Raw genomic sequence first — 14,857 nt, 5'->3', positions numbered from 1 at the left:
CCCTATTGTAGAAATCTAATAAGAATAGTCTAGCAAGACAACACATGAACATTTCCTCAATTTCATACTCTGGATGGGCAGGAACTGCATTGTGAGTTTAATTTAATTTCTATGTAGCTTCTTTAATAGTATCTTACAACGTTCCTTAATCAGTCCTAATCACAATCACATTACAGGCTAGATGCAATGGGAAATGTATAATTTGCATTTATATAGAATCCAAACACAAGGCTATCAAAACAGCCTTTAAAAGCCCCATCTGTGATGAATTGCACCACCAAGGTACGTCTTATGTTAAAGAACAACACTGACAACTAAGCTTTCAACTTTCTGCATGCATTTTGTCACAACGTTTTCACAACTTTAAAACAAAACTAGGGTTTTTATTCCCACGCTGACATGGTGGCAAATGTCAGGACACAGGTTGTTGAGAGTCTAAAACTGAATTCTCTTGCCTTCTGACTTTCACCATAGAATGATTCTCTAGTTACATCTGTCTTAACACTAACACAATTCTGAAGACACACAACGTATCTTTTGCTCCCACACAGGAATCTGATGTGGCCGCGCTACTGAAACACCTGCAGTCCTTACTAACCACTTTATAAACACCATTGTAATACAATGAACAGGGCTCACTCGGGTTTGTGAGCCCACTCACGGCTCACAGTCACTGTACAGGTCTGACTCCCGGCAGAAGCACAAATGTGAGGGAGAAGGAAATACAGAAACACATTTTATGGAAGTCATAACATTGCCCTTACTGTTTAGAGAAGGAATGGAACATCGAGCTGAAGTGTTTATAAAGGACTCAGGAAGAAAGACGACATTCACTCAGTGTCTAACATGCTCCTGGTTCAAGACAGACTAAGTGTACACATTAAACTCTCCGATCAAACTGAAATCACAATGCAGAAGAACCCAAGAGTAATCTCACAACAGGGTTAAGAACAAGAAGAATAAAACAGAGGGGCACAGAGGTCAGAGACTTTCAAGAGAAGGTAGGCCACAACAAGCACTTCAGTGTCAACCAGGGCGAAACCTCATGTAGAGACTGTCTGTTCCCCTTTCCAGGAAGCCACAGACTTGGGGGCAGAGTGTCAATGGGCACAAATCAAGAGTGATAAAGAACCCCAATACAAATACTACCTGCTTATAGCTCCCTACTCCCCACCCACACTCTCCACCCTCCCTCCCCACCCCATGCTATCCACCCTCCCTCTCCACCCCATGCTATCCACCTGTTCTAAAGACACAGGAGCCATGACACTGTTTACAGGTCTGGGTACTTGATTTCTTTTGATTATCTCACTATTAAAAGGAGCTCACAGAGAAAACAGGCCTTGGTGATCTCCCTCGTGCCCAACAACTGGTATTTAATCAATACTTGTGGACAGTACGAGAAAAGGTTACAGCGGGTCATAAAGAGACATCATCAGAAATGCTAAACAATGAAAGAGAAACGTCAGAGAGCTTGTAATCCACAATCCAGTGATGACATACTGAGTGCCTACTATGCACCAAAACCAAAGACCACAGGTAACTAACTGTCTGCTGGATACCTACTTCTGTCTGCGAGAGGACCTACTTACTATGTGGACAAACATGGATGAAAAACCAGAACCATTTCAAGTGACTCCACCTCATTGTACACGCCCCCATATGGCTCACCTTACATATTCACATGGGTGTGTGCTGGTGAACTGTTAACTTTGCACAAGCTAGGCTCATGTAGGAAGAGGAGGCCCCTCCTGAAAAGCTCCCTCCATCAGACCGGCCTGCAGGTAAACCTGTGGGTCATTTTCTTGATTGATGATTGATGTGAGAAGGCCCAGCCCACTCTGGGCGGGTGGGTCTGGGTTATGTAAGGAAGCGAGCTGAGCCAGCAAGGGAAGCACACAATGGGAAGGCCTCTGTTTCAGTTCTCACCTCCAGGTTCCTGCTGTATTTTGAGTTCCTGCTCTGGCTTCCCTCGGTGACCCGGTGACTACTGTGTTTGGAATACGGAAGCCAAATAAACCCTTTCTTCCCCAAGTTGTTCTTGGCCAGTGTTTTATCACAGCGATAAAAAAGAAAACTAAGTGTGTATGCTGGTGGAAGGTGTCTATAAAGCTAGACACCAGCATTCACCAGTTACGTGCACGAAGAAGGTACCAAGATGAGGAAAAGGAAGAGGATGAAAAAAAAGATCTCTCCCTTTTAATCAATATGCTACTCTACTGATTAGCTACTTTTAAAGAAAGCATCTTTTTCTTTTATAATGAGATTATAAGCTACTGAAACATTAAATAATTAAAATAGTAAGAGTATCCATTTGAAAATACGGAAGGAACATGCATTTTTTTTTTTTTTTTAACAAACTCAAATATTACCTCATTTTTTGTTTAGCTTTTTCAAAAGTTTCTAAATTCTGAAGAACGTGTCTTTCTGGCCATTCCAGGGGGTTGGTTTTCATTAGACTCGAAGAACAAGGTTCAGTTGTACTGGTGTCTAAAGAGAGCAAAATATACATCAGCATTGAAAAAAACCTAGCATAATGAATGCTCTATGTCCAAATGAAGTTCACTCTGGGAGTGGTGATACCCACCAGTGATCTTAGCTTTGGGGAGGCTAAGGCAAGAAAAATCACAATTTGAGGGCAGCTTAGGCTTTATACTGAGTTCAAGGCCAACTTTGGCTAAGTAATGAGACTGTCTCAGAAAAAACAAACCAACAAATAGTGATAGAAGTATACACAGAGTATGAGTGTATGTGTGTGTATGTGTGTGTGTGTGTGTGTGTGTGTGTGTGTGTGTGTGTGTGTGTGTGTGTTTTGTGTGTAAAGACTAAGGTCTCAATTGAGGCATAATTAAAGACCTGACTAATGACTTGAACTGTGTGAAATATCACTGAGAAGATTACTGGAAATGAAAATATCTTCTTCAGATAAAATCTATGAGTTATTACTGATAAAGTACAATAAGTCTATCTACTAAGGCTCACATAGAACAAAAGCACACGTTAGCTATTCTTAATGAAAGTGGGTCAAAAGAAAAGGAAGCCACTCTATAGTGGACACACAATAATGCTGTGACTTCCATACCAGGAACAGAATCGTAAGTAAAATTTTTTTTTGAAAGAGGACTACCTCAGTCTCAGACCTACAATAAATGACTAATATATGCTTATAACATTCTCAAAGTTACTCCTGAAGTAATTCTCACTTATCTATTAATCAGAGACGCCCTCTAGTCACTAAAATTCAGTATCACATGGCTCTAACCACAGCGCAGGTGAGGACCATCTTGCTGGTTACTATGCTGCAGTGAGTTACACTGAGTCTGCGCCGAACACTGGAACTCAACAAAACTGAAAAGGGCCAGCTTCCATTCTCCTTAGAAAGGTTAGCTTCAACAAACACTGCAAAATTACTAACTGTACTAATTGATTTTAATTTTAAACTTACCTTGTTCTAAGGATAACTTTAGACTATTATACAGCATTCTAACAAATGGCTCAAAATTGCTGAACAGTCACTGTTTAAGTTACTGCTGACAGAATACCTGTGCTGTGTTTCTAAAGTATAATAAAAATGGGAGCGACTATCTCTCTTACTTTCTCTCTTCTTACTAAGCTATTTAACCTTGAATATTCCAAAGTATCTTCTAATACCTACATTTGGATGTCATCAAAACACACCATTTCCCATTTCTTATTAACAGTGGTGAAATCCATTTGATAGGGTAATGAGCTTTATAGTGAGGCAATGTACTTGTTAATGGAGACATGGCTTTGTAATAAAAACATACAGAAAATAATCAATACCAGTTCTGCACCACTGAACACTCTGGAGTTCATAAGAGGATTCAAGTTATCTTTAAAAAACAAAGAACAAATTGTCCCTGCATATTACAATAAAGTTAATTATTAACTGAGTACATAACATATAAATATGATGGCATAGTCTAATATTTAAGAAAAGTGAACAAATATTAACAAATGACAGGACTTTGGGATAATAACTAAAAATAATTCTTATAGTAAAATAAAAGACAATGTTGTTTATTTGCTTCTCTGGATATTATACCATGCCCCCAAACAAAATGCAACAAAAGGCTCCCTGAGAGATCAAGAAAATTATTCTTTGTAATACCATTTTGCAAGAAAAGGAAATAGAAACAACCAATACAATTAGGATAACAGGGAAAATGACCTTCACATCACAAATTCCAGCAAACAGAAAAATAGTAATGTCAGTATGTGTGGCTAATGAGGATAGGCCATTACAATCTTAGAGACCAAAGAAAGAATAAATCACAATGAAAATGTGACATTATCATTGGTATAATCTATTTCATAAGACAACATACTACGAAATGTTTGAAATAATAAAAGGGATCACAATCTACCTAACGAACCCATTTACACAGCCTTGCTATGTGCCCAGAAGTGCCAGGTGGACACTCCATGTGTCTAACATCCACTGATAAGTCTTCAGCAACTTCAGCAGTGGGTCACTAAAATGGCTATGTTATGGCATTTTCTACATCGTGACCTGTCACTTTGTTATACTTGTAGTTTCCACAAAAGTAAAACCAGTACAAACCATCCTACATTGCTGATGCGTACAACTGTGCCAGGATATGAAATTGATTGGCCTTACTGGTTTTACATGCAGTTCAATTACATGTAGATGTATGTATTCAAATCAGTGCTGCAAGAATGTTTAGAGTTACAACTATATTCGTAGGAGTCACACTCCAATGTGCAACCTGTCAATTTTCAGTTCAGGTTCTAAAAGTCTTTATTTGTTTAGTGACTAATTGGGAGAGATCCTCCTCCTATAATCTTATATCCTCCCACATCCTGTATCTCCAGGCTCCATGCCAGGCCCTGTAAGTGTGCCCTATGCCTCCAAACATGGTGTGCAGAGGAGACGAATATCAGTATCAATCAGATAGACCACGCACCATTTATGCCACAAAAAAATGAGAAAAACTGAAGAGGACCAGTATGGCAGAAACACTTTAAACTGGCCAATGCCTGGGAAAGTCTTGGAGAAAACGACACCTGAAAATTCATAAAGTAGCTATAGGTAAGAGCTAAGAGAAAAGACTCTAGACCAAGGACATGTGTATGTAAACCCATGGAGGAAAAAAGTGGGACATGCCCCAGGACTAAGCTGACCGCTGTAACAAGGAAATAGAAATGTGTTATTTGGAAAACTAGACTGAGCACAAGGCCAAGTGTCTGTTGCAGAATAGTTCTTTACACTGTGTGAAGATGTGTCACTGTGATTGATTTAATAAAGAGTTGAATGGCCAATAGCTAGGCAGGAAGAAGGTAGGTGGAACTTCCGGGGACTCTGGGAAAGAAAGGCAGAGTGGCCAGCCAGACATAGAGAGAGGAAAAAGGAAGTGTAAGATGGAAGGGAGGTAAAACCACATGTCAGAATGTAGATTAATATAAATTGATTAATTTAAGTTGGAAGAGCTAGTGGGACCAGCCTAAGCTAATGGACAGGCAATACTAATTAGTAAGAAGTCTCCATGTCATTATTTGTGAGCTGGCAGCCAACAAAAAAGCAAACTACAGGTGTCAACTAAGGTTTGTATAAGTCACAGTGAGGATGATGCAGTCTGTGCAAATGGAAACAATCCACATGGTTTGGCCTTGGAGGTAGAGCAAACACATCTCTAGCTCAGTGCTAAGAGCTAGACTTGCTTGTCCAGGTCACCTCAAGATGCATCTCCCTCCCATGCAAACCCTCTGGGAAGCAAAACCTCTCTCCTGACTTCATACTCCATGGCTAGTATATTGGTCGCTTTTTCCTTGCAAAATCCTATCTTCTCCTCTCCTTCCTTATGCTAAGCACCACTCAAAACCCTCCAAGTCCCCTGGGCTTCTGGCAAGGCTCCATAACTATTCCACACTAGTTCAAGTCCTTCTAAATGTATGTCAATTTATTTAGCCAAAAATAGGCAGTCACTTCCTAACAATTTAACGTGCCATGGTGGTGGTTTGAATGAGAATATGGATCCTGTGGGTGCATATGCTGGAAGGCGTGGTCCTCAGTTGGTGGAAATGTTTGAGAAGGAACAGGAGGTGTGGCCTTGTTGGAGGAGGTGTGTCACTGTGGGTGGGCTTTGAGATTCTGAAAGACTTGCCCCATTCCCAGTGTACCTTTCTCTGCCTCCTGATTGTGGATGGAGGTGTGAACTCCCAGATGTTCCTGCTGCCATGCCTTCCCTCCACATTATGGACTCTAACCTTTTGAAACCATACGTCCAGTTAAATGCTTTCTTTTATAAGTTGGCTTGGTCATGGTATTTTGTCACAGAAATAGAAAAGCAACTAATATAGTCACTCTTGATTTAAAGGGAAGGAAAGAGAAGGTGGGAAGATCACAAAATGTGCCCACAGCAGGTTTCAGAGCCAGCATTCAGCCTTACTACCCTCGTTCCAGAGCCCAAATTGTAACTAGAAAGCACGTTAATCCTCACAAAAATCCCAGATAGTGGGCCAAATTATTACTGCCATTTTAAACATAAGGAAACCCAAATGTGAAGTTAAGTAATTTGTCCAAAGACATTGTGGTGTTAGTCTTCATTGTCTGCTGGATTTGAAATCACTTTAAAAGACATAAGTCTGGATGTGCTGTGAGTTTAACTAGGGAGAGAGGATTCACCCTGGATGTGGAAGGGCACTAAGTCATGGGCTGGGATCCTGGACTGAGCAGAAAGGATAAACTGAGCAAGTTGGGCACCAGCATCCATCTCTTTCTGCTTCCTGAGTAAGGACACAATGGACCAGCCACCTTGTGTCTGTCATCCTCCTGTCCTCTCCACCACAATGCACTGCTCTCCCACAAGCTCTTCTTTAAATGCCTTTTGCCAGTATTCCATCAAAGAGAGGAGAAAAGTAACTAATCCCAACCCCAGTTCACAAGGGCCCAAAGGAGACTTGAACAAGTGTTCAAGCAGGACACAGCCCACTGTTTTCCCACACTGCTTTACAAACAATGTAATCTGTCAAGAGCCAACAACAACCACGACGTTAATTTCTTTATGTGAATGAATATCCACGGTATCATAGAAAAGGCACTCAAATAAACACCCCTGCTAAGTCAATTCTGTGATTATTTTTCTTTAGCCTATACAATAAAGATGGTTCCCATAAAATAAAAGCAAATATGGGGGGGGGGAGAAGAGGAGGTAGGGGGAAGAGGGGTTTATATATAAAAGAAAGGAAAAAAATTTAAATAATCAATTATTTAAAAAAAAGCAAATATTTGTCCTGTATCAAATTATGTCGATAGAGTCTCAAACGTGTTCTTGCTAGACGCCTGGAAGCCTCCCTGTATTCAAATTCACCACATCCTCCGACGCCAGAGAAGAGCAGAAGCTCAGTTAATGGAGCAACGATTCTGCAGTTCCCCCAGGAAGTATGATGACTTCTGGACCCCAGTGAGCGGCAGCTGTGAAGTGGCATCCCACATGGTCCTGCCTGTACACAACTCACTGTGGACAGGTTACTTTCTGCGCTTTTTGAAACCTACCCATTCTAGCAGCTTAGGAAGATAAGACGACCACAGCATGCTTAAAAACAGTTAAACTGAGATATTAGCAAAAAGTCTGTCACATTTAAGTAAGTAGAGTTCAGATATGCACGTGTGTTAAAAAAAATCATTCTTTAAATGTGTGAAATGTATTTTGACTTGGCCAATATGATTTATAAAATTTTTTAAAAAGGCTACACACACACACCACCACCACCACCAAATTTAAAGTAATAAAAAAAACTTACCATTTACCATACCAGCAGCTTTCATTTTGTCTGTCTGTGTTAAAATCACTTTAGGGGTGATAGCATCAAAATGACCCAGGAAGCGATCCCTTGTGAGCACCAACAAACTCTTGAGTTCATCAGTAGAGACTGCTTCGGGCTGACCTGCAGCCTTCCTTCTTTCTGCAGGACAAACAGACACAATTAACCACAGGACACTGCACCTGAAGCAGCTGCTCCTCTGTCTACTACTGTCATTAAATATATTTTTGAAAGTAAGACAAATTAGCTACATTCCTATGGAGCCACATTTTTATTTTGATCCTATTTATAGGTAACAGCAAAATTCTAAGTTATTATGTGAGATGGGGGAAAACAGTCATTGGTTAACAGTAAGAGTGGGTGGACAGTAAAGACAAGCTTGCAAGTCTTCAGAGATATATTATGGAGCATTAAAAATGGTCTTACATTCATATGTATATATGGCGGCTATTCTTGGTTGACAACGTGACCACATCTGGAATAAACTAAAATGCAAAAAATGGAGGGTGCTATAGAATAGTATTTGAAGATGTGTTACATTTGTTTATGCTGTGGAACATTTGTTTAATGATGCAAAGATGTGCTGCATTCTTTTATGTTGCATTTGTTTAACTCTGTAAGGCTGGATTACTGGTGCCTGTGTAAAACACCTGATGGTCTAATAAAGAACTGAACAGCCAATAGTGAGGCAGGAGAAAGGACAGGCGGGGCTGGCAGGCAGAGAGAATAAACAGGAGGAGGAATGTGGGAGGAGGGAAGGAGGAGGAGCAAGAGGGATCAAGGAGAGGAAGCTGGGGCCAGCCATTGGGCCAGCACCCAAGGAGGAATGAAAGTAAGGTTACAGAAGTAAGAAAAGGGAAAGCCTGGGACCAAAGGTGAACAGGATAGTGTAAGTTAAGAAAAGCTGGCTAGCATCAAGCCAAACTAAGGCCAGAATAAGCTTCTCTGTGTGATTTCTTTGGAAGCTGGGTGGTGAGATTCCCTAAAACGCAAAAACAACCAACAACAGGAGGGCACATCAGTGAAGGATCTTTTGCTTAATTTAAAGCAGGAAGATCCACTTCTAATCCTGATCTTGAGACGGGAAGACACATGCCTTTAATCTGGGCCACATTTCTGCTGGAAGCCTATAGAAGGAGGCTTTTCCCCTTTGCCTGCCTGCTGTCGCCTTGCTAGCACATCCGTTCCTTCACTGGCATGGAAGCCTACTTCTTCAGGATTCCAGCATGTACAGAAGACCAGCTGAGACATCCAGCCTCGTGGACTGAGCAACTACTGGATTCTTGGATTTTCCATTCATAGCCAGTCATTGTTGGATTAGCTGGACTGCAGCCTGGAATAAGTATCGGCTGGTTTGATGAAGGAACAATCATGGAACAAAAAAAAGGACTCCTCCCCAGGTGTGGCTGTGTTCACCTGTAATCTTAGCGAACTGGAAGTGGTACTAAGAATGAAAGATGCAGGAGTTCAAGGTCACCCTCAGCTACATATCTACTTCAAGGTTGGGCCACATGAGACCCTGTCTCAAAAATTGATCAATAACTAAAGAACTGTTCTGTCACCCAGAAAGTCAAACATGGTATGTACTCACTCCTAAGTGGATATTAGATGTAAAGTAAATGATAACCAGGCTATAATCCACAGCCCCAGAGAAGCTAGGTAACAAGGAGGACCCTAAGAGGGAAGTTTGGATCTCCCTGGAAAGGGGAAATAGATGAGATCACCTTAATAAACTAGGGGCATGGGGTTGTGTAGAGGAGAGGGGATGGAGGATGGGAACATGACAGATGGAGGGATCGGGATGGCTGAGTTGGAAGAGGGATGGAGAGGGAGAGCAATGAAAGAGATATCTTGATAGAGGGAGTCATTATGGGGTTAGGAAGAAACCTGGTGCCAAGGAAACTCCCAGGAATCCACAAGGATGACCCCAACTAAGACTCCTAGTGATAGTGGAGAGGGTGCCTGAACTGGCCTTCTGCTGTAATCAGATTGATGACAACCCTAATTGTCATCATAGAACCTTCATCCAGTAACTGATGGAAGCAGATGCAGAGATCCACAGCCAAGCACTGGGCCGAGCTCCAGGAATCAAGTTGAAGAGAGGGAAGAGGTATTATATGAGCAAGGGCCATCAAGATCGTCATGGGGAAACCCAGATAGACAGATGACCCAAGGTCCTAGGGGCTCACAGACTCTAGACCAACAGCTCTGGAGCCCGAATGGGACCAACCTAAGCCTTCTGCATGTGGGTGACAGTCATGAAGCTTGGTCTGTTTGTGGGGCCCTATCAGTAGGACCAAGATCTGTCCCCGGCACATGAGCTGGCTTTAGGGAACCTATTCCCTATGGTGGGATACCTCGCTTAGCCTTGATGCAGGGGGGGAAAACCTTGGTCCTACCTCAACTTGGTATGCTTTACTGTGTCGACTCCTTCCCCTTTCTGAGGAGTGGATGAGGAGGTGGGTAGAAAGGAGATTGTGGGAGGGAACAGGATGAGAGGAAGGAGGGGAAACTGTAATTGGTATGTAAAACAAATAAATAAATAGAACTGAAAAAAGAAAAAAAGTGTTCTGTCCTGGAATACCAATATATAACTCTATTAAGAGGTATAGGGACTCCCATCGGGGCCAGAGGTGAGTGCCTGGGTTATAGTCAGAGAGGCAACTGCGCCTGGGACCCACCACTGGACACAGGCCACCCCGGGAGGACCTGACCAACTTGGCCCCAGTTTCCTGCCAATCAGCAGGCCATGCGGGAAGGCTCCCCTTTTCCAAGACTGCAGGCAGGCATTGCAGTCTCCACACCCTGCCCCCACACCCATCTGCTGGAGACCCCAGCCACTTTCTGAGATTCAGAGACCAGGCCCCAGCTTCCATCCGCCCTGGAGCTCCCATCTGGACCAGAGACCCCAGCCACTTACTGAGACTCAGAGACCAACCCCCAGCTCCCATCTGCCCCAGAACTCCCATTTTGACCAGAGAGACCAGAGGAATTCCCATCTGGACAAGAGGAGCTCCCATCTGGACAAAATAAGGAGACCCCAGGGACTTCCCGAGACTCAGAGTCCAGCCCTCCAGCTCCTATCCAGCCAGTACTCTCATCTGGACCAGAGCTCCCATCTAGCCTAGAGCTTCCATCTGGACCAGAGAGAGGCTCCCTAGACCTGTCAAGTCTCTCTGGACCAAGAACGAACACAAGAGGAGATGGGCAGACGTCAAGGCAGAAGTACATACAACAAAATAAAGAGCAATACAGCATCACCAGAACCTAGCCCTTCTCCAACAGCTAGACCTGAACATCATGGAATGGAAGAAGAAGAAAACAACCTTATAAGTAACATCATGAAGAGGCTAGAGCCTTATATAGAAGAAATCAAAAATAAAGTAGAGGAACGGACAAACAAAAATTGGGAAGAACACTATAAAAAACTAGAGGAAAGGACAATTAAAGAAGAAGAAAACAATAAATCCTTGAATGAAAATCATGAAAAAGATCTGAAGAAGGAAATAGAAAAAATGGAGAAGACACTAGCAGAAGGAATGTTGGAAATAGAAAATCTGAGTAAACAAACAGGAACTTCAGAGGCAAGTATAACCAACAGAATGCAAGAGATGGAAGACAGGATCTCTGGTGTTGCAGATACGGTAGAAGAAATAGATTCGTCAGTCAAAGAAAACACTAAAATCAAAAAAGTCATGACCCAAAATGTCCAAGAAATTTGGGACACCATGAAAAGACCAAACCTACGAATAATAGGGATAGAGGAAGGAGAAGAATACCAACTCAAAGGCACAGAAAATATATTTAATAAGATCATAGAAGAAAACTTTCCCAACTTAAAGAAGGAAATGCCTATGAGGATACAAGAAGCCTATAGAACACCAAACAGACTAAACCCCCAAAAAAGTCCCCTCGCCACATAATAATTAAACAATTAAACGTACAGAATAAGGAAAGAATATTAAGGGCAGCAAAGGAAAAAGGCCAAGTGACTTATAAAGGAAAACCCATCAGAATAACACCTGATTTCTCGATGGAGATTTGAAAGCCAGAAGGACCTGGACAGATATAATGCAGACACTAAGAGACCATGGATGCCAGCCTAGACTAATATACCCAGCAAAACTTTCAATTATCATAGATGGAGTGAACAAGAACTTCCAAGACAAAACCAGATTTAAACAATACTTATCCACAAACCCAGCCCTACAGAAAGCACTAGAAGGAAAATTCCAACCTAAGGAAGGCGGATACACCCATGAAAACACAGGCAATAGATAACACCACAGCAGTAAACCCCAAAGAAGAGAAGTACACACACACTACCACCAAAAAAATAAAAATAACAACAGGAATGAACAATCACTGGTCATTAATATCCCTTAATATCAATGGACTTAATTCACCTATAAAAAGACACAGACTAACAGAATGGATAGGAAAACAGGACCCAACTTTCTGCTGCATACAAGAAACACACCTCAAATTCAAAGACAGATACCTCCTAAGAATAAAAGGCTGGGGAAAGACTTTCCAATCAAATGGTCTTAAGAAGCAAGCTGGTGTAGCCATCCTAATATCCAGCAAAATAGACTTCAAACTAAAATCAATCAAAAGAGATGATGAAGGACATTACATACTCATCGCAGGAAAGATCCACCAAGACCAAGTCTCAATTCTGAACATTTATGCCCCAAACACAAGGGCACCCACATATGTAAAAGAAACATTACTAAAGCTTAAATCACATATAAAACCCCACACATTAATAGTGGGAGACTTCAACACCCCACTTTCATCTCTGGACAGATCGGCCAAATTGAAACTTAACAGAGACATAATGGACTTAACTGATGTTATGGCTCAAATGGACTACAAATATCTACAAAACATTCCAAACAAAAAAGAATATACCTTCTTCTCAGCACCCCATGGAACCTTCTCTAAAATCGACCACATACTTGGTCACAAAGCAAATCTCAACAGATACAAAACAATTGGAATAACCTCCTGTGTTCTATCATACCACCATGGTTTAAAGTTAGATTTCAACAACAGAAAAAACTACAGAAATCCTATAATCTCATGGAAACTGAATAATGCTCAACTGAATCACCAATGGGTTAAGGAAGAAATAAAGAAAGAAATTAAAGACTTCCTAGAGATCAATGAAAATGAATACACCACATACCCAAACTCATGGGATACTATGAAAGCAGTGCTAAGAAGGAAATTCATAGCACTGAATGCCCACATAAAGAAGCTGGTGAAATCTCACACTAGTGGCTTGACAGCACACCTGAAAGCCCTTGAACAGGAAGAAGCAAAGTCTCCCTGGAGGAACAGACGCAAGGAAATTATCAAATTGAGAGCTGAAATCAATAAAATAGAAATAAAGAGAATACAAAGGATTAATGAAACAAAGGGTTGGTTCCTTGAGAAGATCAACAAGATAGACAAGCCCTTATCCAAACTAACCAAAAGACAGAGAGAGAGCATCCAAATTAACAAAATCAGAAATGAAAAGGGGGACATAACAACAGACAATGAGGAAATCCAGAGAATCATCAGGTCATACTTCAAAAACCTCTACTCCACAAAACTGGAAAATCTAAAAGAAATGGATAATTTTCTGGTAGGTACCACATACCTAAGTTAAATCAAGACCAGATAAACCATTTAAATAGTCCAATAACCCCTAAGGAAATAGAATCAGTCATTAAAAGTCTCCCAACCAAAAAAAGCCCTGGACCTGATGGTTTCACTGTAGAATTCTACCAGATCTTCAAAGAAGACTTAATACCAATACTCTTTAAAATGTTCCACACAATAGAAGCAGAAGGTATATTACCAAACTCCTTCTATGAGACTACAATTACCCTGATTCCTAAACCAAACAAAGATGCAACAAAGAAAGAACTACAGACTGATCTTCCTCATGAACACTGATGCAAAAATACTCAATAAAATTCTGGCAAACAGACTCCAAGAACACATCAAAACAATTATCCACCATGATCAAGTAGGCTTCATCCCAGGGATGCAAGGGTGGTTCAACATACGAAAGTCCGTCAATGTAATACACCATATAAACAAACTCAAAGAAAAAAACCACATGATCATCTCACTAGATGCAGAAAAGGCATTTGACAAAATTCAACACCCCTTCATGATAAAGGTCTTGGAGCAATCAGGAATACAGGAAACATACCTAAACATAATAAAGTCAATCTACAGCAAGCCAACAGCCAACATCAAATTAAATGGAGAGAAACTCAAAGCAATACCACTAAAATCAGGAACAAGGCAAGGCTGTCCCCTCTCCCCATACTTATTCAATATAGCACTTGAAGTTCTAGCCAGAGCTATAAGACAACATAAAGAGATTAAGGGGATACAAATTGGAAAGGAAGCAGTCAATCTCTCCCTATTTGCAGATGACATGTTAGTATACATGAGTGACCCCAAAAATTCAACCAAGGAACTGATACAGCTAATAAAAACCTTCAGCAACATAGCAGGATACAAGATCAACTCAAAAAAATCAGTAGCCCTCCTATATACAGTAGACAAACAGGCTGAGAAGGAAATCAGAGATACATCACCCTTTACAATAGCCACAAATGATATAAAATACCTTATGCTAACTAAGCATATGAAGGACCTATATGACAAGAACTTTAAGTCCCTGAAAAAAGAAATTGAAGAAGATGTCAGAAAATGGAAAGATCTCCCATGCTCATGGATAGGCAGGATTAACAAGAGAGATGGTCTTGCAGTTGATCCATTGGTCCACATGTCGGTTTTTTGCCAGTACCAAGCTGTTTTTATTACAGTAGCTCTATAGTAGAGCTTGAGGTCGGGGATTGTGATGCCTCCAGAGGTTGTTTTATTAATAATACAGGATTCTTTTGGCTATCCTGTGTTTTTTGTTTTTTCCATATGAAGTTGAGTATTATTCTTTCCAGATCTGTGAAGAATTGTGTTGGTAATATCTGATGGGGATTGCACTGAATCTGTAGATAGCTTTTGGTACGATCGCCATTTTTAC

At 41.1% G+C, this 14,857-nt stretch overlaps 1 protein-coding gene across 1 annotated transcript in view; it reads right to left on the bottom strand.

The window, feature by feature from the left end:
* The window catches only part of LOC118596980 (MDM2 binding protein), a 71,692-nt gene that overhangs the window by 22,891 nt on the left and 33,944 nt on the right, over window positions 1-14,857 (bottom strand). The window contains exons 13-16 of the mRNA XM_036208184.1: window positions 12,337-12,352; window positions 8,409-8,464; window positions 7,786-7,988; window positions 2,373-2,490 (exon numbers count right to left, since the gene is read on the bottom strand). Coding sequence (XP_036064077.1) covers window positions 2,373-2,490; window positions 7,786-7,988; window positions 8,409-8,464; window positions 12,337-12,352 — 393 coding nt within the window. The remainder of the gene's footprint in view (window positions 1-2,372; window positions 2,491-7,785; window positions 7,989-8,408; window positions 8,465-12,336; window positions 12,353-14,857) is intronic.

The sequence above is a fragment of the Onychomys torridus genome, chromosome 16 (genome assembly GCF_903995425.1).
Source record: "Onychomys torridus chromosome 16, mOncTor1.1, whole genome shotgun sequence".
Lineage (NCBI taxonomy): Eukaryota > Metazoa > Chordata > Mammalia > Rodentia > Cricetidae > Onychomys > Onychomys torridus.
The sequence above is the reverse complement of the archived record's forward strand: the minus strand, read 5'-3'. Positions and strand labels throughout refer to the sequence as shown.